The sequence below is a fragment of the Amphiprion ocellaris genome, chromosome 17 (genome assembly GCF_022539595.1).
Source record: "Amphiprion ocellaris isolate individual 3 ecotype Okinawa chromosome 17, ASM2253959v1, whole genome shotgun sequence".
NCBI lineage: Eukaryota > Metazoa > Chordata > Actinopteri > Pomacentridae > Amphiprion > Amphiprion ocellaris.
This window is the reverse complement of record NC_072782.1, coordinates 26,101,650-26,128,252: the sequence shown is the minus strand read 5'-3', so window position 1 is coordinate 26,128,252 and position 26,603 is coordinate 26,101,650. Positions and strand designations below refer to the sequence as shown.

At 40.8% G+C, this 26,603-nt stretch overlaps 1 protein-coding gene across 2 annotated transcripts in view; it reads right to left on the bottom strand.

Annotated features, from left to right (window-relative positions):
- rxraa (retinoid X receptor, alpha a) overlaps nucleotides 1-9,377 on the bottom strand; it is a 112,835-nt gene extending 103,458 nt beyond the window's left edge. Inside the window, exon 1 of one of the 2 annotated variants that reach the window (XM_023262933.3) lies at nucleotides 9,013-9,377. In XM_023262933.3, the coding sequence (XP_023118701.1) occupies nucleotides 9,013-9,040 (28 nt within the window). In that variant the 5' untranslated portion in view covers nucleotides 9,041-9,377. The remainder of the gene's footprint in view (nucleotides 1-9,012) is intronic. The other variant, XM_023262934.3, reaches the window with a different exon arrangement.
- Between the last annotated feature and the right edge of the window lie 17,226 nt (nucleotides 9,378-26,603).

Here is a 26,603-nt window from a genome sequence, read left to right as displayed (position 1 = left end):
ATTTACACCTGTTGTGTACAGAATGCACGAGGCATTTTTTAATTTTTTTTTTAAAACGTCACACAGTGGGAATGTGTGCTTGACTGTTTTCACCTCAATTGTGGCATCTAGCTTGCTGCACAAGTAGTGCATCATTTTCCTCATATTCAGTTCAGTTCTATTCACCTCAAAGGGAACTTTGTTAGCATGAAAGTTTCCAAAAACAATGCTGCTAAAGCATAAAAACACATTTTGTCTAGATATTTTGAGAGCGCACGATACTATAGATATCAAAACAATATTAAGATTGATATGTCATAACCATATGTGTGTGCTTGTCTAATCAATTCTCTCTCCTTCAGATTGCTGCTTGTCGATACATATAGTCCTCTTTTCTGAGAAGACATTCTAATTTTGGGAGCCCTTTCAGGTCTTTGAAATCTGAAATGACAGAGCTGATTTTTTAAATTAATATACTTAATTTCACATGAATGTTTACATCGTAGGAGGAAGCGTATCTCCACCCAAGCCCCTCTGTCAAACAGTTACCAAATTCTCTCATTCTTATAAAGCATAAAGAGCTAAATATGACCATGTTTAACGTATCTAATGTTGTATGATTTCATTGTAATGCTACACGTCCATTTCTTGCCTTGTAAAATGTGCTACACTTGTTCGACAAGTATGCCTGGCCGACTGTGCCTACAGACTAGTGTGGAAATTTTTATAGAACTACTAACGTCAGATCACAACAGCAAAGATGCTGGCATGACTACAGTAAAGATAGGAGCTAAATCAGTATGACGCAATCTCATATTCACTTGCTTAAAATAAAATATCCTCAATTTTTCTCACCTTACAGCCAATGAATGACTGTCAGTCAAGTTCATTTTACAAGTGGAAAGTCAAACAGGACCTGTTTTGACACGTGGTACAATAACATCAGCTAAAGACACAACACACATAATGTACAAAGCTAATTGAGATAAAAGTCAAAACCAGCCAAAAGAAACAAGGTGATCTCTCCAAAATGAGCTACACGGTGCCAGAAGAGAGAAAAGTTTTCATAGACAAACTTCCTACTGTTTCCTGCTGTCTCAAGCATAGTCCAGCAAGCAGGATTACAGTAAACCAGCATGTGAAATAATGTAGGATTCCTTGCAACAGTTTCTGACCGCTGAGTACAACTTTCTGCTTCATGCAATTCATTCATATGAGTAGAAGAGAAACACACTGTAAGAATCGTGAAAGGAACATTGCGTACCGAACAACTGGGGACGGTTCTTTTAAAAAGTTAACATATTTATTATGAGCACAGGGGTATCACATTTAAATACATGGACATTCATTGTTTCTTTCTCCCAATTATTGCTTCTGATCTCCCAAAAAGTAGCCCTTATAACGTGTAATATTATTTTTGTCAGGTAAACAGAAGCTTTTGTTCTGATACAACCCATGTACTTGTAGGACATAATAGCAGACGTAACTCTGAGTAAGCAGGTTTGGAAATGTCATGTTGCTATGCGGCATCGCATTACTGAGGTGAGAAGCAGTAGTCATAAACCTCCCCAGTGCTTGAATCAATCCAAGTGATAACATTTAAAGACAAAATGCTCGTATCTTTGTATTTTAACTAAGATTTAAGATTTTTTTTTTTTTTTTTTTTTTTTTAGTCTATTCACAAAGCATTTAAGACAGAGCATCTCAGGTTAAGAACTGTATTAAATAGAGAAGGACTTGTGTGCAGCTTAGAGAGCTTTTTTTTGGAAAGGAAGAAAACAGCTAGAGGAAGTGAATCAAATGGGAAAGTTTTACACATAGCAAATAAAAATAGCTGCAGATATGATGATATTTGTAGCTAAACATGATCTCATCACAACCGAGTCTGCATTAGTCATTCAATGAATCAACACCGTTATTGCTTTTGAGTTCCCTCCAGACATATGCACCTTGTCTTGCATCAGTCTGGCAAGCTAATGGATGGAATGAGCAAGTGGAGCCTCTGAAAATGCTCAGAAAGTTTGAAGAGGTTTGTTTATCATGCAAGAAACACACCCTTCTGATAATACCAGGTTTTCTGACTAATAATTGGACAAGGTAAAGCCGAGCTTGTTATTAAATGACTGTCTGCGTCTACAGGTTGCCTGACAATGTGCAGAATGTGAAAACATAACCTTAGAGAAACCGAGTCATTGGCTATTATGAGCTACCTGTGTTTGTGCCCACGGGCCACTGCGTCTTATTCTCTCTAGGTCTAATTTAAAATGTAGCTGCTCCCAAAAAAGTTCATTTTCCAGATATGAGTGTTTCTTTGTGTGTTCAAAGCAAATCTATCTCTTTCTCTCTGAAGAAGAAATGACTAAATTTCAACTCTGAGCTGGGACTAGTCTTCGACAGTGTAAGGCAGGCTCACTGGGGTCATATCTCATTTTCATGGCAATATAAATCTTCACCTGACTTGAGTAAGAAAAATAGAGGATATCTTCGCAAGGTTTTTTTTTTTTTTTTTTAAATCATCTTTCTCCTATAAATACAAAAGCATTCCAGATTACCTGAACATTCATATGGGATGATGATGATGACAAAACCTTGCATCAAACAGAGCATTTCAACAATAAAAATAACTTAAAAAAAAAAAAAACTGGGGCCGTGAGGCATAAAAGAATGGAAGCAAAAAAATGAAATGAATTGAAATGCAAAAATACAGGCACTGGAGCTGTTTGATTACAGTTAAGATAAGTATCTGTTGGCGTGCAGGTGTAAATGTACAGTACATTACTCTCACTCTTTGCTCTCAAAACTGCCGCTTTCTGCTTCCACCCAAACACCCACTCACTCGCACACACACAGAACACAACCAAGGTGTTTTGCATGCTGTGGGATTTCTATGCCCCTGTGCCCAGCGGTGCGTGAAAGCCAACCCCCCCACCCACTGGCATCTGGCAAGGTGACAGACAATCGTAACAGCGGCGGCAGCAGTGGTGGTGGGGAGTAGAGAGGAGGGCGTGGGGCACACTGGGACACCTCCTCTCGTTGCTTGTGACCTCAAAAAGAAACTGTGATGAAGCAGCGTGAGACACAGCCTTAATTACCTGGCTCTGTTTCTGCAGCAGCGGCGATGCGTGTTTATATGTACATACACATCGGCGTGCATGAAGTGTGTATGGAAAAGATACGCAGACAGGTAGGGAAGTGTGTCTACACCTGAATATACACCTATATATATATATAAAAAAAAAACAACGTCACAGTTGGAAGTCCACAATCTAATTCTGTGCTGAAACATCAAACACATCATCCCAGCTTTTGATCATGTTACACACTAATGATACTTCAACCAGTGTAACAGATACATATTATTACTACATGTAAAGCACTGATCCACTGTAGTCTTATCTTACTTCTGGTATCATTGGGGTGCAGAAAATAAGCTTCCATTCTACAGGGCTAGTTCAAATAAAAAATAAATCAGCATTTACATATATATTTTATTCTGTAAATTGGTGGTTCTCATTGGGGCCAATTACAATTAGTGTGGTGGGAAAATGCGCGCATAAGGAAATATAAATGACATGAATGAGCATAGCATTTCTAGAATTCATTCGAGTCGTCATCCATCCCCAGCGAATACCCATCAAAGCTTATGTGCTCATAACATAATTAATAAACACATCATAACTGCCAAACAGCCGAAGATATTTTCATGCATTACTGGGATCGCAGAAGAGGAGCTGACAGTTGTTTTTATTACTGAAAACATGCCAACTTGAGGATTGTGGAGGAGAGAAGAGGGTAGTTAGCTTCTGACAGCTCCCATTTTAGGCAGCATTTTAATTTCACAACACAAAGTTGTGAAGTTACCTGCTGACAATCACATGATTGCGATCCTAACACAAAATGACTGTAATTTATCATTTGAAAATCATACAAGGAACAAATGATTAAACTGTGGGCTGTTTCTGAGTCCTGCTACATATTTAGGTCACGCAATGTAGCAAACCCCAGCCAGACAATGGTGAAGCTCCTGATGTTTCACAAAGCCTTTATTTACATTCTGTCGTCAGTCTTATTTTGAACACAAATTCACCTTTCTGTCATTCACTCCTTTCTTCATTAAACACCGTCAGAGCTTGTCCCCATCCCAGTTAGGTGCTTCTAAGTTGAACACATCCTTTGCTAGACAGCAACAGCGTGGAACCGTTTTCTTTCATCTTTATGTGAATTTTCGGACTTTTCAGCAGCGTCTTTGTCATGCCAAGAAAAAGCTGCCACTGGAACGGTGACAAAATAAAAGCCCGTAACATTAAAAATACGTCTTCAAAATAAAAGCATGGATGGAACAGTTATTTTAACACTAGCAAAACAAAGGCTTGCCAAAAGTGATGAACTGATCAACAGACCTTTATAAGAGTAATTTACACAGAATTCGGTATAAATACACAACATGCACATGCATAACACATGCCTGTGCTCAGCGCAAGGTCATTTGTTATTAAAGATTTCATCCATCGGAAATGATACGTCAACTGAGCAGCCTTGGCGGAGTACTGCACACTCTGATTGTTTTTCTAGTTTATATTGTGGCTTCCCATCTCGACGTGGATTGACTTTTTTGGTCTTTCCTTTGTCTTGTGATGCACACAGAACAGAGAGGAGAGTTCTGGCTGGAGTAGGGCAAACCGACCTTGCTCTCAATACGAATTATGAGTGTGATCTGGTCAAATCCCCACAGAGACTACGTTTCCACTTCAAAAGAGTGGCTGTACGCACCCTGAATAATGCCAGCCCACAGAAAAGCCATCCAGAAACTCTGAGGACCAGCAATAAACCCTGAGACCAATGGTGCTCGGATGATTCCACTATTGGAAGTCTCCATAGCAACAGCAAAGCTTCTGCGCAACTGAGAATGCAAAAGATAATTAATTTTATTAACAAAAATGGATAAATTAGTCCCTATATGAATCAAAAATGCCAAACATTCTCTGGATCTAGCATTGAAAATTTAAACATTTACTGCATGAATGGTCTATTTTTTGCACCTTAGGCTGTTGGATAAAACAAAACAGCAATGTGAAGACATCGTGCTGGACTCTGGGAACTTGTGAAGGACATTTTTTGCTATTTTATATACTGGACTTAGAATAATCTTTGGCTGCAACTCTAATGTAAATCACCACAAATCCCAGTGTGTGAAAAGTAACAGCCAAGGATAGAAATAAGAAACATGACGCTCAGCAAAGTATGTACAACAAAAGAAAAAAAAAAGAGAAAATTACAAGCTACTGTCTTTAACACTTTAAACAACAGATTGGACACTGAAGACAAATTCCTGAAATGATAGAGCATATGGGGAGCAAAGGCCAAGGTTTGAGGTGCAAAGTTCAGTGTGGCCATTATCAATAAAGACCTCCTGCAAGCAAGGAGCTCCCTACACAAATAATTAACGAGGCTTTGAGTCATTCCATGATTTGTGCATCAGAAAGCCCTCAAGCACTCTCTGATTCGTACTATGTTTAGAACACAAACAAGTGTGGGCTGCAGAGGAGAGAGCATGACAGGTTAAAATATGGACTATTTTATCTGAAGCCAACGCGTCTTATTCTTAGTCATGAAGTATAATTAATGCTCCATACTGATGAGCACAGATATTCCACAAAGAAAACGCAGGTCTACACGTTCTCGCTGTGCTCATAATTGAGCGTGAATCTGTTTTCCTCTCATGTAGTTTGGTGTTTCGGATGATGGCATGGGTGAGGGGTGGGAAACTGGAGGGTGGGCACATAGAAGGCGAGCCAATTTTCTTTGATTTGCGTGAGTTAAAGGCCTCGTGGGTGAGATTGAGAGAAGGAGGGGTGAAAAAAGAGAAAGGAGCGGGAGAGAGAGCTGTCACTTTAAGCCATTAAGTCTCGCTATAAAACTCCTCCAATAAAAATGACAGCTGCAGGCCCTTTTCTCAAAAGGGGAGCAAAAGCATCACATCAGGAACACAAAACTGGACGGCCGTAAAAGACAAACTTGGCCAAATGCTTTTGGCAGTGTAATTCCACCAGCCCACTCCCACCACCGCACACCTCCCGGCAGACACACAACCTCTACCAGTATTACCTTTGTTCCTGAGTTACTGCCAGAAAAGGAATGTAGCCTTGATCCCCCCCCACCCCATCCAACCGCAGACACACACACACAAAGACACACACACAGACACAGACACACACACACACACCTCTCACTTTCTCATCAAAGACCATGAACTTCATTGATTTTGGAAGCGAGGGTCTGTGAGGCTGTATGATAGGGGGGTACGTTGCGTTCCCACAAACAGAAAGTACCACCGAGTTTACGCACACCTCTTTAGCAGGTAGTAAAACCGGCTTTGGAGTGAGCAATCCGGCACTTTTCATTAGTGCTAAAGAGTGTTCGACTGCGATCTATCAAAAGAAGGTTGCAGGAGGAAGGTGGAAGTTTTATTATCAGAAAGCTCTGCAATTAAAACGTCTACAAAAGCAGACTATTCTGTGTGTAAAAGCAACATTTAAATACACTTGACTGCCCTACGATACTAAACATGTGTAATTTTGTAAGTTTAAGAAGAAAAAAATGGCCTCAGCTGTCTAACAAAGTTGCATTCTGTGTATTTTCCCTCAATTGCGAACAAAAATCAGATAATTAATAAATAAGATTGGAATTAATTAAAAGTTATGGCTTCACCATTGATCTCTAACTGGACTCAGTCAATTTTATCTCAATTGCCCAAATTAGACTCTGTATGCTTTACAATCTGAGCAACACCTTCTATCCTGAGAGCTCTCTTATGGATAAGGAGGGGGCAAAAAAAATCTATAAAATCAATAAAAACCAGACAAGCGCAACTTTCAGCAGGAGGAATTTCATTAAGGTGAACTACCTCTGCACTGACATATTTGCCACAAAATAATCAACCAAAGAGAAAATCAATCACTACCCATCAAAAGGGCTTTTCAGATCAGCACTCAGCTCAGAAAATCTCTCCTTTCCTTTCACAGTCACACTGTTTATTTCGCTGACAGACTGTCAAGATCAGCCCCATAATGCTGTGACAAAAGGGACACATTCTCCTCTCAATGTCATCCCTTCAGTCTTCATGGCTTAATGTCAGATATAAAGCGAGGGAAGTTGATAGTGGGATCAGGCTGCGCATCGCCATGCAGTGCCAAAGGAGTGGGTGTCATCATCATAGCCAACAACCGATCTATAATTGTAAAATGCACTCACTGTCATTTCAAACAGTTGCATGTCAGAATTTCTAATGCAGCACGACAGATAATTACACTGAGTAAGTGGCTAATCGATAAATTCAAGGACTTTGCAGATAGCGGCGTCCTTGAAGTGGCCAATTAACAATTGCCGCTCATGTGGACCCTTGATGGAGCAAGTTTAAATATAAATGGTGATTTAAGGACTGACGGATTAGGACTATATAGGCAATGAAAAAGCTGCTGAGACAGCATGTGGTGCGGCTCGGAGGAAAAAAAGATGAGATCCAACGCTGATGGAAAAGTACTCACTTAAACAATTAAGTGTCAAGGCTTAAAGATAAGACTGTGTGTATGTGCCGACACGGGCTAACTGTGGCGCACATTCAGGCGGACTGAAACTTGAATCACTTTCAGCATTGGACACACAATACGGTGCACCTGTAATAACAGCCTGTCAGTGTGTGTAACACTGGCGGTTTGGCGTATTTCTGGGAAGCCACATAAAGGGAGTTGTGGCGACAGCGGGGCCTGTAACAGAAGAAAGCCTCCCGGTGCCTCAGAAGTCCCTGTGAATCTCCTTGGTGCGTACAGGCAGCTGATGATATGTGTCGAGGTGTAACGTGATGCCCTCATGAAAGAGCAACAGACACAATAACATGGGGCTCGCCTACAGCTCCGTGGCACGTCTCTGCTACAGGGGGACAAGGGTCCGCTCTGTTCACCTCTTTGACAAACTTACAGTAGCATTGGACATTAATGATTTACAGTGCCGCGTGCTTGTGTGTGTTTAAGCTGGAAATTTAAAGGGGGAAAAAAGATCCATTACTAAGAATCAGACTTGGAAACAGACTCAAAATTGCAGCGCTTTTGGAATGTGTCATGTGAGTTCTACTTCCTAAAATTATGACAGCTGGGTAAATGCTTTATTTTCTGATATAAAAGTAATTTTTAAAAAAGCATGAAAAATGAATGTGAAATTTTGCCACTATGTAAGATGACACAAAATGCCAAATCATGCACACATGTTAAGAGGCCAAATCATATCCTTAAATAAAGCACATATTCATGAACTTGAGCACACCTGTGTCACCTGTAGGGAACTGAGGTGAAGCTGCTACTGAGCTAACAAACTGAAATGTGCCTTAAAAAAAAGAGTTGAGCAACTTTAGTACCGAAGTTACACCAAGTCGCATGAAAACTACACACAGGAAAAGCTTATGCATGTTTAATTCTATTTAAAAAAAAACTCTAAAAGTAAACTCACAATATTTACATGACACATTTACTAACTTTTATAAAACTATCAACAAAAAAGCGACAACTTATTTGCTCCTTGAAGTTGAAACTTTTTTTTTTTGCAGCGAAGTTGAATTTTTTTTCACTCTTATTCGCTAACACGTGCAGTTCAATCGTGTCTATAATTATATTTAAGCTCATTAAAAAGATTTTTTAAAATGTCGTCGGTTAAAGTTTTTAATTTAATTGCAGCGCACGCCAGGTCTGCGCGCAGCCCGCCGCGAGCGATGTCACTCCGCATCAAAGCCAAATGTCATCAGCTTCAGGTATCTGAATGTTAGATGTGCAACACGGAGCGGATGTTTCTGCCTTTTAATTCCTAATTTATAACAACGCTGAGCACATGTCAGTCAATTTAAACACCAATAAACCCACCCAAACGTGCACTGGAGCTCCACGCGCTGTCAAAAAAAAACAAAGAAAAAAACAAACAGCAGCGCGAGTGCACGTTTTTAAAAACAAAAAAGTGCTTCAAAACGCAGCAAACAAATAAACAACTCACCCAATGACAAGAACGGTTTGGTTTCCATGTCGTTGGGTTAGCTCATGCCAGCTGAGACGACCGCGTTTGGGAGTTTTTTCTCGGGCAGAACAGACAAGCCCAGGGCGCTGCTGCTGCTGCTGCTGCTGCTGCTGCCGCCTCCTCCTCCGCCGCCTTCGCTGCTGCTCCTGCCGCCGCCGCCGCTTTGCTCGCTCACTTCGCTCGCGGAGCTCTCAAAGAAGGGCTCCGAGCGGTAAAAGTGACAGGTCGATGTCTGATAGTCTCGGAAGATAAGCTGATGTTTCTAGCTGTGTTTGCTCACTCAGCCGCCGCTTTGCTCTCACTCCTTCTCCTTTCTCTCCTCTCTCCGCTGTACAACAACTCCAACTACTGGCACCGCACTGCAAAAGGGACCCGCGCAGGGGGTACTCCCACCGACGTCCGCCCGGCTCGCAGCGACGCCACGCCGGAGAGGTTAAAAAAAAAAGTACAGGTTTTTATTGGGAACTTTTGGAAATTACTAACACCAAAGAAGGGAGAATGTACTCTCATGTAGGTTTTTTTAATGTTTTCTAAATCATGCAGAGCCTCTTTTTTTTCTTCTCAGCTGAGCAGCAGCTACTTATTCTTTTCAGTGCTTATCTCCTGTTATTTTAACCTGGTCACATGTGTTGAACCAGGGCTGCTGGCTCACTACAGATTTTTCAACTGTCTTTACTCACCGCTGGATAAATTACTCCATCTTTTTCCCTCGAAGCTGCCAGCCACACAGCAGGATTGGAGTAGGATGGCGTTTTATCAAGTCCTAATCTCAGATTTGCTACTGAAGCTGAATCAGACTTTGCTTGAGCTTTTTACAGGATTTTAAAAACTGTTCAGTTACTCTTTTTTTGTTTGCTTTTTGTTGTTTTGGGGTTTTGTTTTTTATTTGCCTGCAACATGTTTGTTGTGGTTTTGTGCTATCGGATTTGGGGAAAATGCTCTTTTTTTTTTTTTTTAGTCACGTCTCAGAGTGCACTGAATTTACTGCTCTTTTCTTATAAAACAAAATACATTCTGCTTGACACACGCTAACATTTTATCCGCTTGGAACTAGACGTAAAATCAAACTGGATCTCACGATGCTCACAATGATGAAAGAGTTTAAATTCAGCAATAAAAGTTAATCAAGTCCGGGTAAATTGTACAAACTGCACAACTGCGATCACAGGGAATTAGTTTTAACATTGCAGCAAACACAAAATTTCCTGCATTCTGGAGAATTTGTATGCAACCATTTGTGCATTTTTTTTTGCATCAGTTTATAAATGCATCAACAAATGGACAAATGCACATGTTCTTAATATTGTGAGGGGTGTATCTCCCAAATCCCCCACTGAAATCTATACACCTCTGTTTCCATTATCAACATTTCCCTCAAACCTCTCCACTCTGCATCTCTGAAACTCATACTCTGATTTGCCAGCATGGCAGAAAAACAGCTAAAATATACACGTTTATTGCAGATGCATAAAAGTTTGCAGCAGATTCACATCAAGCCCCCCCTAGGCTAGCATCACAGCAAAGTAGCAGCACACTCATTTGCATAACTCCCACTGTATTAGAACGATGCGCAATCTAGATCATTCGTCTGACACTGTTCTCACCATATTGGTTGCCTAATTCAAGTCACATACACCTTCTGTGCAGCTCCTCTGCTGCAACACTCGATCCTGCACACATGGAAAAGGCACATGCTTCAGAGGAGTTCACGTCTTTGGCCCAGATTGACAGAGTATAGCTCAGATGCTGGCTTTACATATTTCCCTTATGCAGTGCATATATATATGGAGTGATGTAGGGTGTGCATACGTCTCCTGCAGCCATCCTCTAGGCCCCTGTGATGAGCCCGCTCCTATTAAGAACTTGAAGGTGTTCAGCCACGTTTGTACTGAGGCGAGATACATAATTAATGCAATGCATGGCACATCAAAGATCAAAGGCAGTTGTGTTGGGGGAAAAAAAGAGAAAAATTAAGTCTGACTGGGCACTGATTCAAGGTGTATTTGTGCGCATGTGTGTGGAAGAGAAGATCGCAGATGCATGAAGAGAGAAAACTGAGTCCTCGTCGCAGCTGATTATACGTTTTGTGCGACTATTTGCCTCATCTATCTTCCATGCAAACAATTGTTTATCATCAGAGGGTGTCATGTTGGCGTGATGATGTTAACTGGTTGGTTAAAGCCTCATGACAGAGGTGGATGGAGCGGCTGGACATCCTAGTTGTGCTTAGTCCAGAAAACTGTTTTGCCTTAGGCCTTCACTCTGTAATATAAGACAGACATAACGCTGTCCTCTTCAGCACCTTGATCGAGCCGGGTTCTCTCATCCTCCTGCTGCACCGAGCTATTTAATCCTCAACTTGGGCCATGATTAATAGTGGTCTGACCTTTCACCTCCATCCATATAAATTCTCCGGAGGCTGTTTTGGCTCCTCTCAGTGGCTCACACCTCCTCACGCAGAGGCCTTGAATCCACACTTGACTCGAAATCGCAATATCTCTTGGCTCAGCTCTTTTATTTTTTTGCCTTCTTTCTTTCTGTTTCTGTGTCTCCGCTCTATGCAATGTGTTTGGGCCTCAGGGGATGAGAGACCACCACTGTTACGATACACTCTGCTATGGTTGCTTTGACAGCCCCCTCCCTCACCTCCTCTTCCTCCTCCCCGCTCTCTCGCTCTCTTAAAGTGGGTGATAAATGAGACAAGGGCCTTTTGGTCTCCTTTGTACTTTGACCATTCACAACAAACTCATCCGTAAAAGTTATTATGGCTTCTTTCAGCGGCAATGACGATGGTTTCCAGTCGGGAGGGATATACAGATAAACATAGGTTGCAATGTTTTTTTTTTTTTCGCAATAAATTGCTGCTGCTGTCGATAGAATACCAGAAAACAGGGGAAGTGCTTCAATGTCAGATTGCTGAATGTCTGAAATCAACAAATTCTTTCAAAACAACTGAACTTTATAAACTTAAACTCAGCATCGTAGGGTAATAGGGGGAACTACTTAAAGCAAGAAACCAATTTGAAATGGTTTTTATCAGCAAGAAATGACGTTTCTCAATTTCCCAATCTGATTCCACTTAAAAGTGACCTGCTGATTGAAGACAGAGGAAAAAGGTGCGCGACGAGGGACACAAAAAGCATCTGAGATCATTAGGCCGTTTGCTGAGGTGTTCAGCATCGCCTGCCCCGAGGGAAGGTCTTGATCGTCACAGCCCCCGGGTTCACATTCCTTAACCCCCGAGGTCAGGGCTTTGTCTGAGGATAGCACTGAGGCAACTTCCCCTGCGGAAATCAACAAGAGCTGACACACTGAACGCTGGAGACGCACACAGAGGCAGGAAGAAGGGACACTGCACACATACAAGCAAACGCATGGTCGAACAAAAAATTAGGAGCAAAATTGGGCGGACAGATGCAAAAGTCTGTAGTTTTTAGTATATTAAATGCACGTCACATATTCACACTGTACATTTCTGTTGACCCCCGCTGCACAGTTTCTGATTTCGGGATGCATTTTTCATTTTCTACAGGGAAAACTCATTTCTGTGCAGTCTTAAGATACATTTACAGTCATGCATACTGTATGTTGTGTATACAATCCATGAATTTTAAGCATGTAACTGCAGTACAAGTGGTCAGAGCTTTAACAATGGACAGTTTGAGTAATGCTTTTATTATTTGCCATAATTTTCTCTTCAAAATACTTTTTTTAAGACTTCCTTTTAGAGTTTTCACTAAATTTCCATGATCTCAATCAGTTTGCCAAATGAGACTGGTTTGAAAAATGGTTAAATCGAATCTTAAAATAAGAAAAATCCTTCTAGTGTGGATTGATTAAAACATTATGCAATGCTTAGCCTAAAAAAAATAATGTAATTTTGACATAAATGAATGCAGACAATTGACACAATGATGGTTTACACAACTGGAGTTTCAAAAAATCTGCAAACGCTCAACCAATAGACGCATTAAGTGGGATACAACATGCAAAAAAATCCTCTAAAACACAATTCACTGGCAGCAGCTATGTTTCAGATTACCTTTGTAAAGGGTTTCTGGTGTCTTGTTCTTTGTTTTATTCCACACAGCAACAATAAATGCACAGACCTGCTGATGACAGATTTCATGAACAACTCCTGCTTTCCAGCTGCACGCCTACAAAGCACATTCACCTCATATGCACATCACCACTCTGTTTTCACACTCAGAGTTCATTTCATTGGGGTAGGTAAGAGCTTTGTAGATATCTGCTCATCAAGTCGAACTGATGGATGGCAAGAATCCAGGCACAGGGCCAAGAAAATGGTAGTTTAGACCCAAAAAAAAGGCACAATATTTTCCTAAATGATCAGAGCCCATTCTGCAGGGGGCTGTTATCAATACTGAACATTACATCAGCTGTATCACTGACTTGCCATGCCGGGTTTTGAATGTCGCCATAGGCAGATGAGAGTCCCTCAATGGGAATGTGTGACGCTCAGGCATGCATCATTCTTTAATATCATATTAAAGTGAAATTGGCTACATTTAAACAGACATGGCGATAAATCTCGTCAGCTCCTGGCAGAAGCCGGTTTTATTGTGGAGGGGAGAATCACCCTCCCTGAAGAGCATCATCTTCTCACCTACGATTGAGTCCAGCATTATTGCATGATGATGGAGCTACTGTGCCCCCGGAGCCGACAGATTGAGAGGGTGAATTATGGCTGTGCAAAGGGTTGAAGGTGTAGTCAAACATTTCGGTTTTCTTTTTTTTTCCCGTCTTTCTCTGGATGACAATGGAAGATGCAAGACATAACTGATCCTAATTTCTCTGACGAGTTTTGATGATTTTCCACCAAAAATCAGTAGAAAACCGCGGTGAAAGAAAATGAAACAAATGCTTTTATCTGTTAACATCTAAAAAATATAAGTCAACGACATGAAGTCTCACCTTCAGAATGTCCCTTTTCCATCAGTAATCCATCTAAACTGAGCAGTTATTTTCACCAGTCTGTCCTCGGTGTTATTTCTGTGAGCAGAAACCGAGAATACAAGTGCCAGATTCTGTTTTATTATTAAATCCCTGCAATGCATGTAACCTGCCAGTCCACAGATTTGACTTGAAACAGATCTCCAGTTCATTTCACAACAGCTACCTCAGTCTGTTCTGAAATTACATTAGAGCTGCCAATCACACCGTCGTTTCGTGTGAATATCGCACATTTCAAGATATTTGTGGAAAAAATGTGTTAACATTCACTCACTAAATTCCACAGAAGGCTTTTTTGAAGGGTTTGGAAGCAGAGTGGTCTCACCCACTTTCTGCAGTTTTTGAGAAAAATGGGTTCAAAGCTTCAAGAATGGTCTAACATTAGAAGTGCCACTGTAACGCTATATTTGGGTTGTGGGTTAGACCACTCTGCTTCTAACCCCCTGTTTTATTTTACCTTGCAGTTTTGCCTTGGAAAGTTTAACTGCTCTGTTTTGCATTGTTGCAGATCCTGCTTCCCAATCCTGCTCTTTTTGCAGCACTGCGACTTGCAATCAAGAGCACATCCTGCAACAAAACTGAGGTTCCCGCTCTGTCTCCTACGCTGACGGATGAGTCTATTTCTGTATTTATATCTCTTTTCTTTATCTTTCCTGACAATTATCTGCTTTAATAAGCTTCAGCTGCAAATACAGGGTAACTGAGCGCACAGGTTTGGAAACATTTAAACATAACAGCAGGGACTGCAAAGACGTAAAGGTAATGTAAGGTAAAATGCAGACACATTTAAAACTAGGAATTATCTTTTTAAATGACATTTAACAAGGCCATAAATGTCAGAAAAACCTGGACACATTAGTCACTAGATGTGTTCTAAGAGACTTCCTTTCCAGTTGTTACACTACAGCTGGGGGAGAGTGTGACACTGTTGGACTTCAGCTGGGTAAACACTCCCTGCCGAGGCCAGAGATCTTGTGTACATACAGGGCACAGCGCACGCTCAGCGAGGGGGGCCTCACAGCCGCCGCCAGGATGGATGGTCTAACCAGGCCAGAGTCCATGTGGGCACAGCAGTCGAAATATGACAAGAGAGACCACCCCCATCTGCCCAAACCATTAAGCCCCGATGATACAGATACCATCTCGGGTTTAAGCCGCGGTTGAAGCTGGTTTCACACCTCGCGCCTCCTCCGTGTTTGCTGAGATGCACATGCGCACGCTGCCTCCTAAACGATCCTCAGACCGCCTGCGAAGGAAACAGACTCAATGGTGCTTGAAAGAGACACAGAGAGTCGTTTCACTGAGAGGAACATTAGAGTGAAGTGGAGTAATGGGACACCTCTTTTGCGGCTTCCTGCTTTACTCACCTACAGACTGGCTGTTACGCGCACACGTGCACGACACACCGCAGCTAGTAATAAGCCTCTGTGAGTCAGAGGTGGCGGATGTGATAGAGATGATAAATTTTCATTTGACAAAATCAAAGTCATTTTTCCAGTGTTTGAAAGGAGGCCTGTGGAGATATCAGGGCTAGGACTGTGTGAGGTCCAGTCAGCCCGGGGGAGGCAGACAATAACCGCTATTTATCTGTATTACCACTGCTCAGAGAAGCTCATGTTGCTGCACATCCCAATTACTGTATCATCTTTTATAGTATTTAGACCTTTGTTTCTTTGTCTCTTAGTCAGTGAGAGATAACAAAATTCTTTTAAGTGAAATTTGGTGGAACATTAGTTCACTGACTAAGAAAAAACTGCTTATCTACCAGTGTATGCAGCACCACTATGCAGACATTTATTTTCACTTATGGCTTCTCATAAAAGATTCATAACACAGCATTTATTTGTTTCATATTTCCCCGTTCAATGCAAATATTTTAACACAGGTCTATCCAGTTTTTGCACAAAAGTGATTGCTTGCCACTTTGATCTTTAGAAAAACAATGTCTGTGTTCAAAAAAACACCTACTGTACTAGAAAAGTAGTACAAAAAGTGGTAGTAGGTATTATATATAGGTTGTGAATTAAAGATGGATGTAGCCACCATGATGTCACCCACTAGTTTGTGGACTTCTACTCTTAAACCTTGAGTTTGCTACTTACTGATCGCCATTTTTGAGTTTTTGTAGTGCCAATATTTGGAAGACAGGGCTGATCTTGAGTGGAGTGACTGAGAACTGGAGGACACTCCTGCTCTGCTTTGAGAAGAATATCATCACCCCTGATCAGCTATGTCAATCACGCTAACCACGCCTCCAAACGTCACACACATTGAGACCGTATTTCTATTTAATTGTCAAATTATCAACAGATAGGCCACCAGAACACTGATCAGATCTGATATAGAATTAATAAATAAATCAAAAAGATCAGTTGAAAAATTATCTGATGTTTCATGACAAATATTCAATGAGAGTCTATGGGAGTCAGAGTTTTTTGGAACGAGCACCTAGTGACAATCAGTGATATTGCACTCCTGCGTTGGCTTCACTTTGCAGAGCTGGTTGCTACGTCCTTTCTTATACAGTTTATGGTGGTATGCAATGTGCAGAAAAAAACAAAAACAAAACAACCTAAAAACCCTGGTGTTGTATTGTTTGGAAAGCATCTTTGGTTTGGACCAGATCAGTCTACCTCCCACAATGCAATGCACTGGAAAATTCACAACGCCTACTTGCAGGGCTTCATAACAACTTGACTACAGAGACTTTTGCCTCCAGAGGAATTCTTGTTTTGAGTTGTACACTATATATTATAGGCTGAGGCATAATTACACTTTTTAACCTACTGTGTGAGTGAACTGAACTTTACTGAAATGATGTAGCCATTGAGTTGAGCAAAATGTTCACAATATGACGAAAAGAATAACAACACCATCGGCCAGCAAGTTTGATGAGAAGACACCCAGTTTGATTAAAGCAAGGACAACTTTTCTAAAACAACAGAAATACCAGGAGAACTATGTCAAACTTATGTTACATTTGCAATGTAGTTATGCAGCAAAATAGAAGGGAATTTGGTTCTTTCCAATCCTAGGACAGCCAAGTACCCAGATAGTTATTTTTATTATTAAACCATAACGGAATGCTACACATTAGTGTGCACATTAACCTGCCTGAACATAATGCAAAGTAAGGCATTTTAGTAGTTTCGTATTGAATACTGCTATAGAGCATAGTATGGAGTATACCATATGCAGTGCATACGGCATACTACATTCATTAGTAGTATGTAGAAGGTGGTATCAAATACAGTGAATTCCCAGTCATCACCAGATTTGTTAATAAAATATGAATGAAGTTATTGTGTGATATATCATACTGCTCTATAATTGACTGGCAAATTCTTCTGGTTCACCAACACTGATAAATCGTAAAAGCATTGTGCAATTCTAAACACATCTGGATGGGTTGTGCATATATCAACAGCCCATTGGACTTATGCTAATATGTGTGACCATGGTAATGTGACAAATTATTAAGTCGGTAGGTACAAACCAGGAGTCATGAGTCTGACTAACCAGCTAATTTTGCACAGTTATTTCTCATGCAAAGCTCTAATTTTCCACGAAGGCATTTTGGCATTCTCCAAAAACCAAAGGCAAGCGTAAGCCCGTCAGTACAACTGGGTGTCATTATGTGTGTTTTGATGCAGCTGTGGCTCCGGCTACACACAAAAAAATTACCATTAAGCATGCCTTATTATTAACGTTTAAAACGCTGGGTGGCCTTGGAGAAAGCAGCGGCGATTGCGTCTAGTGCAACAGGGTTTGAAAAAAATCTAGCGAGAAATGAAGATGGAAACCCAAACTTCCCAACAAAGAACATCTCTATCGTGTCAGCAGACCACTGGAGAGCCGCCCTTCCTTCACACATTATCTGTGTGTGTTGTAAGCACAGTGCTGACTGGTGTGTGTGTGTGTGTGTTTGTCGGAGCCACACTCTCGCCATGATTTACAGCCGCTCTCACACTCTCCCCTTCTGTCTGCTGGTCAACTGCCATGGTGAAGGCGGCTGCATACGGACGGCTACGGAGCACCATAAATCTGGACACTTCCTACCACTGTCTCCCACTTCAAGGGGAAAGCCTGTCCTGTTGCAAACATGATTAACCTTCTTCCTCTCTGTCCACAACCCCCTGCGCACAACCTCCATAACCCCCACCCCCCCACCCTCCCAGCAAGAAGCCCTGCTGCAGGAAAAAAAAAAAAAATGGGGGCCCTCCTTCACACCTCAGAGGCAAGGAACCTACCAGATACGCCATTCCTTCCCTACACAGGAAATAAGTAATAAAGTATAAGCTGGCAAAAGGGAATGAAATGCTCAAGTTGTTGTCACAGTGCGAACAGATAGCAAAGAAACATACACGTAAATAAAGAATTTTAAAAAGTAAACAAAACAGGCCATCCTCGGAGTTACAGTAACCCTCTTCCACAATATGCTAAATGTAAAACCTAATGCGTTTTTTTCTTTAAGTTTCTATGACACTGTCTCTCTCTCTCTTCTCCCAATGACAAAGTAAGAAGAAAAAAAAAAGTTTTCAAAAGGCTTTTCAAACCACAAAAGACTCGTTCAAGATGACTGAAGCGATAGTCCCAGCATGCCAATTTGCAGCTTAGTAAGGAAGTTTGCTCGCTGCTGGGAGTTTTTTTTTTTTTTTTTTTTTTTTTAAAGCAGGAATAGAGACGTGTTGTCATTGAGCTGCTCGAATACATCTATGAAATTTCAGATGAAAAAGGGAGGAGGCTGTCAGCGGGTCCTTCGGTGAACCGGGGTGGCCGACTATAATATGAGACTTTCAGCTGCAGCCTGTATAGTCTGCCCAGAGAAAACACACACACATGCTCATAATCACCCACGTGCACACAAAAGGACGAGTCAGCCGTCCACACGCACACACACACACACACACACACACACACACACAAACCCCCACGCACATTAATAATGGAGAAACACACACAGATGCTTGATCTCCTCGCTGTCAGTCAGGCTTTTTTAGATTGGGTTCCAGCTGAGGACACTGAAGCAACATTTACAAAAAAACTTTATATCTCCAATCAAACCGTGCCAGTCAAATTTCTTTTGCTAAAAACTGCTTTGACTTCTCACGACAAGTGGCAAATTATTACAAGTTGTTCGGCTGGTGGTTATGTAAGTTTTTGACATGCATCGTTTGAAATAGTTACAGCTCCACGGGACATAATTAGTCACTGAATAGCAGTTGACTAACCTAAATTGATGTTTAACTCCCATTTTCTTAACCTTAGACGCATATATTCAGCTGCCGGATATATGTGTACGTCTCATTTAAGTCTAAATAAAGACTTGTTGGTAATGTTTCCTGTGTACACTAACACTGTGACGATCAAACCTCCTGCTTCCAAGTTTGGTCAACACTTTATGAAGCAGTGTGGTGAGTAGAATTGTCACATTACGCTAATTAATGATGAGGAAGTGTAATGAACTATGTGCTGCACTACATATAAGCTCAAAATATTTCCAACACGCGGCATTCGGTGTTGACACACACATCTGCAGCCTGCATCAACATAGGAAATCCTGTATATACTGTATACTGTTAGACAGTACCAGACTATATACAGGATATACACAATTCTGCAACTGGATGTAAGCAAATGAGGGACACTGCGGTCCAATATAACACAACCTCCAACTATGGCCTCAAAAACAAATCATAGAATGATAAAGACATTACACAATTGTGGAATTTGATGCATTATGCTGGTAATATGTTGGTTAACCAGAGACATACATGTATATAAATGGACATCTCTGGTTATTGGCACATTATTATTATTTTTCTGCCTACTTGCACACCATCTACACAGTTTTTAGCTTTAGTATATACATTCTGAACATAATTACGCCTTTATATTTTTACATATCTCTATATCACCTGTGTGCTCTGCTCTTATCTCTTATTTCTGTACATTCTGTATGTTTAAAATGCTACTGGTTTCTTGAATTTCCCTTGGGATCAATAAAGTACCTACCTACCACTTAAAACTGAAAGTTTGTGTGCCAAATTTTTGCCCAGTATTACAATTTTTGATGATTTTTGTAAAGCTATACTCTTTACACAATATTCAATAAGATAACTGTCACAGTTACAATTTTTTGGTTTTAAACATGTTCTAAAAAGGTGCAAAGTTTTTCAAATATAAAAGTTCTCTTTTAGTTCCCACAATGTTCTTCTTAAAGGTAGAAATCGCTAAAATGTTCTGAAAATGTTTGGTGATAACATTGTTAGAACATTATGCCCTAATGCATTCAAAACTACATGTTGCACTAAGAGCGTCTGTCCTTTATTAGTGTACTATTGTGGAACGCTGTGGGAAGGTTTTATAGATTCTATAATGTGTTATTGAAACAACATCTAGAGAACATCCTCAGAACACTGCATGCAGAATATTCCTTTTGTGTTTATATATCACGTTACAGGAATGTTTTATGAAAATACTCAGAGGCAACAAAACATTTTTTAATGTTGGTTTAAGAACGCTCCTCTTTTGTTCTCATGGAACACTGTCTGTGAGTGTTTTGTGCTAAAACATTAAATTAACTTTACAAGGAACATTATTGAACATACAAAATATTCCTAAAACATTTGAAGGTTTGATTAAAACATTTTTTTCTAATCGTTTTCTTTTAGAACTTGAAGGTAATGCTATCAAACGTTGTGGGAAAGTTCCCTGCTAGCTGGAATGATTATGATGCAAATTGCTAACACTGCCACTGAGAATCCACACTTTTACTTTCCTTATTTTCTTGCACTATTAGATATTGTGTAATCTTTGTGTCAAATATTAAGATAATGACGATGATATTGACCAAAAACAGGGGGAAAAAGAGTGAAACTAATACAAACCGCATCATTTACTCATTTGACTACTTTATGCTTACACAAACTGTCTAATGTACTATTCAAGCAATGGTTTCAGTGGTGAAAAACAACTAAAATCAGCCTTTTGTTTGGCTCTCCTGCACTCCAACATCACTTAGGGCCACAGAGCCCTAATGACTGTACTCCAGCAAATCCAATGTTCCAGATATCTAGCCTAAAAACATATTAACAGCATACCAGAATAGAAAGTAAACAACCGCGTGTGAGGCGAGTGTCAGTATGTGCCACAGACATCCTGATGACTAATCTATATGTCCTGTTTTCTCTGTATGTAGGCTTTGGTTCGGTCTGTTGTGGCTGGCAGAGACTTGATCAGAAGTTTTGCTCCCTCCCCCTCTCCTTCCCTCGGCTGATAGAAAAACACCGATGTCATGAGCCCATTAGCCACATAATGATTTCCACCAGAAAAGACTTGCTGAGACTCCACCTGCTCCGACGCTCTTTTCGCCCTCGGATTCCCCTCCCGCCACACCTACGTCTGAAAGCATGATGAGGTCATTATGTCACCATTACAATAATGTCATCAGTGAACTCTCAGCGCCGGTAACAGCACCTGTTTGATGCGCCCCCGGGGACACACTCAGCAAGCAGCTGGCATCTTTTATTTACTTCCTCTCAGCTGAGGGGGAGAAAATAAATAAATGATGGAGCAACACTGTTTATGCAAATCTCATTTCACATGCGTCTTATGTCCTGCCATGCTTGCTTGGCAGCGCACAGCTGAGATTGCGGGGCAAGTGACAACGCAGAGGCTTAATATGAGTGATTTCCTCTGTAATGATAATGCGATTGTGCACACTGTTTGTGCCGGGCACAAAGGGGCACATGAATAAAAGAGGAGGTTTTGGAGTTTCTGAGGGCAGTCTGGCTCTCCTCAGGCTCATAAAATAGAAATTTTAAAACATATGTTACTCCATAAGCAGAGTCCAGTCTAACAAGTCTGTTAAATAGAACATTGTCAACATGTGTTATTTACTGCTTATACTGTTATTTAACTGTCTCTTAAAGCAGCTGTGTCAGTATTTATGACATCGGAATTTCACTTCTGGTACTCAAACAATGTTTTATTCAGTTCTGGTATCATGATCATATGTTCTATTCAAGAAAATAAACATGTTTTTATTGCAGTGTTACTTGAGGCTAATTCTAAGTTTAGCAACAATATACGTCTACTGTACAGTGAGGTTTTTGTGGAGCTTTTTTACAGAAAAGCTGCAGGTGTCTGCATCTGGAAACAACACCGATGACACAGTGAGAATGAACCAAAACTGCTGGAAAACGAAAATAAAGAGCTGAGAGACAATAAAACACCTACAGCTAAGTGGAATTGCAGATCTGGTTAAGAATTATCTGTCACTGTGAGTTTTATTGAAAATAGCAAAATGAAACCATGCATGGTGAGATTAAAATAAAAATATTTTGACTTAAATGGGGTTTTCTGATACTGCGTTAGCATCTTCCCAGCCATGACAGGTTTCAGTACCCGATTTTACATTTTAATCGGTACTTAAAAACCAATGAGGCTCAATATTCAGCCCTTTCTAGCATCACTTGTTGCATTTCCAGTCAACCATAATTCAAAATCTTGTTCCAGTCACTGAATAAATCTATTTTTGTGTGTCAAACTGACACATTCAGATGTTTGTCTGACATGAAAATACACCTTCCTTACTTGAAAGTGGATGAAATGTAACTTAACGCTGCACTTTCTTCCCACTCGCTGCAGCTGGAGCACACCTACAGCTCTGCTAAAACACTAAACGACTCCATCCTACCCACTGTTGTAATATTTAAATCTATGTTTTAATACTGTCACCCAGCGTTACAGTTTCAAGGCAGAAATGCTCAGCCAACACAGTGTTGGCTGCCTATTTTCCTCACAATGTGTCTTCCAGCATATAAAAAACAATACACGAACATGTTAACAAGGTAAAAAAAAACTCTGGATTTTCACCACAGGGGGTCCTTAAGCCAGAGCTCAAATAAAGAGAAGGTTTCACAAAACTGAAAGACACAAGGGAACAAACGATGCATAAAAACACATAGAGAATAATATGGGCCACGATTTGAATGGATATCAGTACCGGATTTATGATTAACAACTGAGCCCCTCAAATCTCCTTGTTTTCAAAAGCTGTTGATTCTGTCTCATCATCAAAGCGTTTCTAATTCAATGTAAGCGAATTCACTTATAAAGAAGTGCATTAAATGAATATCAAAAAGCGCTTGTGCAGTGTGTCTCGCTGGAGATCCAGACGCAACCTCGACATCAAAGCGCGATCAGCCGTCACACGTCCACGCATCGGACAGATACCTCCACTCTGACAGTGCTGCTGTCATTTACATAGCGCTGCAGAGAGACAGAATCAAAAGGCAGACACATCAAAAAGCTGCCACATCCCCCCCCCCCAACACACATCATTTCATTTCTGCCTTTCCAACCTCTCCATTCCCCCTCCACCACCACCACCAGCAGCTCCTAATCATCAACCAAGCAGATTAGCATGTCACTGCTGGGTATCCCATTCTCCTTCAGAGGGGCCCCAGATTTTTTTTGCTCTCTCTCTCTCTCTCTCTCTCTCTCTCTCTCGTCTCTGTCTTCTTCTGGGGAATCTGCCACTTCATCTGCAGGAGTCGGCTAACTTCATTGTACAGATGGGGGTCAGGGGCAGGTCAGCTTTCGGGATTGTCCAGAAAGAAGAGGTCCCGGCCTGGTGATGCCCTGCGGTCTACACACCCTCACCCCTGAATCCGGGCCTGGCCTTATTTTCGGCCCCCCTATCCCCCCCTCCACTCCACTCTGCCCTCTCAGGACCAGAGACGCTCCGGAGGTCAGCAGCCTATTTGCGAGGACACTTGGCTCTCCACAGGAGGTGAGATATCCTTTACAAGAGCCTCTGTCATCTGGACAGTGACTAATGAAGCCAGCTTGGTGACAAGTACTGATGAGCAGCCCCAGGCCAGTTTGGGATCCATCGCTGCTAATGATACCAACTGTGGCTCTGACTCCTGCCTTGGCGAGTTTCTAATCTCATCACTTGTAGCTTCTCGGTCCGCAAACATGCCGGCTTTTGTTTTTCAGTAAAGCTCAGGTTCACGCAGTCACCGGCGGCAAAGGAGCTGCCAACTCTTTAGAAACACTGGGTTCCCATGGCCTGATGTCTCTTTGGAATCTTCACAAAGCAGGGCGATGAATGGGCCCAAAAGGGCTGATAAAACATTAACACGGACAGTCGGTCCGACGGGAGCAGCAGCACAGATTAAAAGATGACTCAGTTTATTTTCATCCTCAAGATTTTGTCAGGGAAGAATAGAGCGTTAAGAAAACACAACAAGACATTAATGAAAAACAGCATGTTGCTCAGTGTCTGTGCTGCAAAAAAAACCTACATTATCACCTGTAGCAACAGTGTTTGGTTTGCAGAGATGCCAACCTGGACACAGAGTCTCTATTCACAAGGCATGAATTATGTAATGTGTCAGTCATTCTCAACACTTTATATGCAGGAATTTTAATAGAAAGCAAAAACAAGGGGACTGCCAGAGGATAAGAGTGGAGCAAAAACACACATATAGGCTTTTATGTTTGTGAATTTCATGTTCTTGTGTTATTTCTTTCTCCAGAATGATGCGTTATTTATCACAAAGCATACATCTTACATCAGATACCCTCTTCTATTTTTCATGACAACGGGGAATATCATTAAAAAGATCTCTCTTTGTCTTGTAATGCATTTTATATTTGTCAAAAATGCCAAAAAATCTTGTTATTAATAATATTATTATTATCTACATTGACAGTGATGACATTTTTGCACTTTTTTTAGATTAGAGACAGGAGACATTGGGAAGAATTAGGTCTATAATAAAATTTGTGAAAAGTTTCATTTCAAAACTATCCTCATTCCCCATGAAATTAGATTATTAACTTTAATTTAAAAAAAAAATTTAAAAAACTTGATATATGACAAGTTAGAAATGCAGCGTTTAATATTAATCAGGCATATATTCCAAATTTCAATCTGGCTGTGTGTGATTTTCAAAAAGTAAAATGGATTTAAGGGAAAGTGCAGCTCTGTTACAGGCTTATATAACCTTATGTAACACAAATGAGGAAGACAGACTTTGGCCTGCACTGCACAGTTGGCATGACACCAAATAATACTAATTTACTTCAACATCATCAAAAATTCAAGTTCATTTTCCCATAACTGCTTGCAGCCTCAAAAGAATATCAGGTCATTTTGTTTCTACTGAGATTCTCAAAACACCTGTCAGTTTTTATGTGCTCAAGGCAAATAAATACCTTAAACTCTCAGCAGTCGTTTTAGGGAAAACTGAGAGGGGAAAAAAAAGAACATCACACACAACTGCACAGTGACCTTAAAATGATTTCAACACAAGCATCGGCTCTGCAGATTCAGCCAGGTGATATAAATGACAAACGGTCTGTTGGAGACTCTGGGAGAACAAGTCAAACAGTAATTGAACCATCTGCACAGACTTTTGCTGTAAATATTTCAGTGGACTAACTGCTCCGTCTGCAAATAAGTATCCTTCCCTTCGTTTTTTTTTTCTTTCCTCTCACTGTTTTCTCACAATGTGATTTATCAGGGGTGGGATTTTGCTCTTCTGTGTCTCCAGTGTTGGGGGTTTTCTTCTTTAATGTGCCTATTTCTAAATATATCTAGTTTCCTAAAGAGGGGCAGGGAGAAAAAAAAGAAGCTCTCTTTCTCCCTTTTCCCTCCTCCACACTCCCAACCTGAAGCGCTTATAGCTCCACACCAAGGATGAGAGAGAATATTTAATTTTACCAGATGAAAAAAAAAAGGAAAAAAGTGTCAGACCCTGTGCTGTGCATGTTTGCAGCCGGGGAGGCCGGGGCTCGCCTGCTGTGAGCAACATAGGAGGGAGCTGGACTTATTCTTTTGTTTTGTTTGTCTGGAAACAATTAAATTAGTCAGAGACAGACTGTAGAGATATTCTAAAGGGCTGGAGTCCTTTGTAGTCTTTTTTGCTATACCAACAACTGTATTTGCTTGCATAATTTATTCCCATTTTCTTGCTTTGTTCAATGGCCACCATGGCAGAAGGTAGATGCGCTGAAAAGTGTATGTACAGTATTCCATTTATGGCTCACTTTACCGCCCTCCTTACTTGTAATATACAGTTTATTGGCTGGAATGATTCTCTAGATGTATTTCCTGTAAATGGATAATGACTGTTACTGGCTTTGAAAGCCTGTGGTTTCCTTGACATCCTTAATTTGATCCACTTCCTTTTACACATACAAAAAGTTTAATTCTATATTGTTCGACTGTGGCCTCCTTCAGTCTAAATGCTTCCCTCTAACACACAATGTAACAAGCAGAAATCCAGAAAAAAAGCTGCATTTTTTACATCGCATGTCCTTTGTTCTTATGTTTTGAAAGAATAGTAAGAAACAGGGAAAAAGAAGAAGATTAGCCATAACACAGAGGAACAATAACATATGCACAAGGACTTCTGGACAAAAACTAATCATGTTTTCTGCGGTGGGATCGAGAGCAGAACCACATGACAGAATTTTAACCCACTTTCGTTCTGCCGCTCTCCCCGTTTTCTAAAGACTGCGTGCTTCAGCGTGGGGGTGAACGGACCCTATGGGATTGTTCTGTTTAGATTCCCATA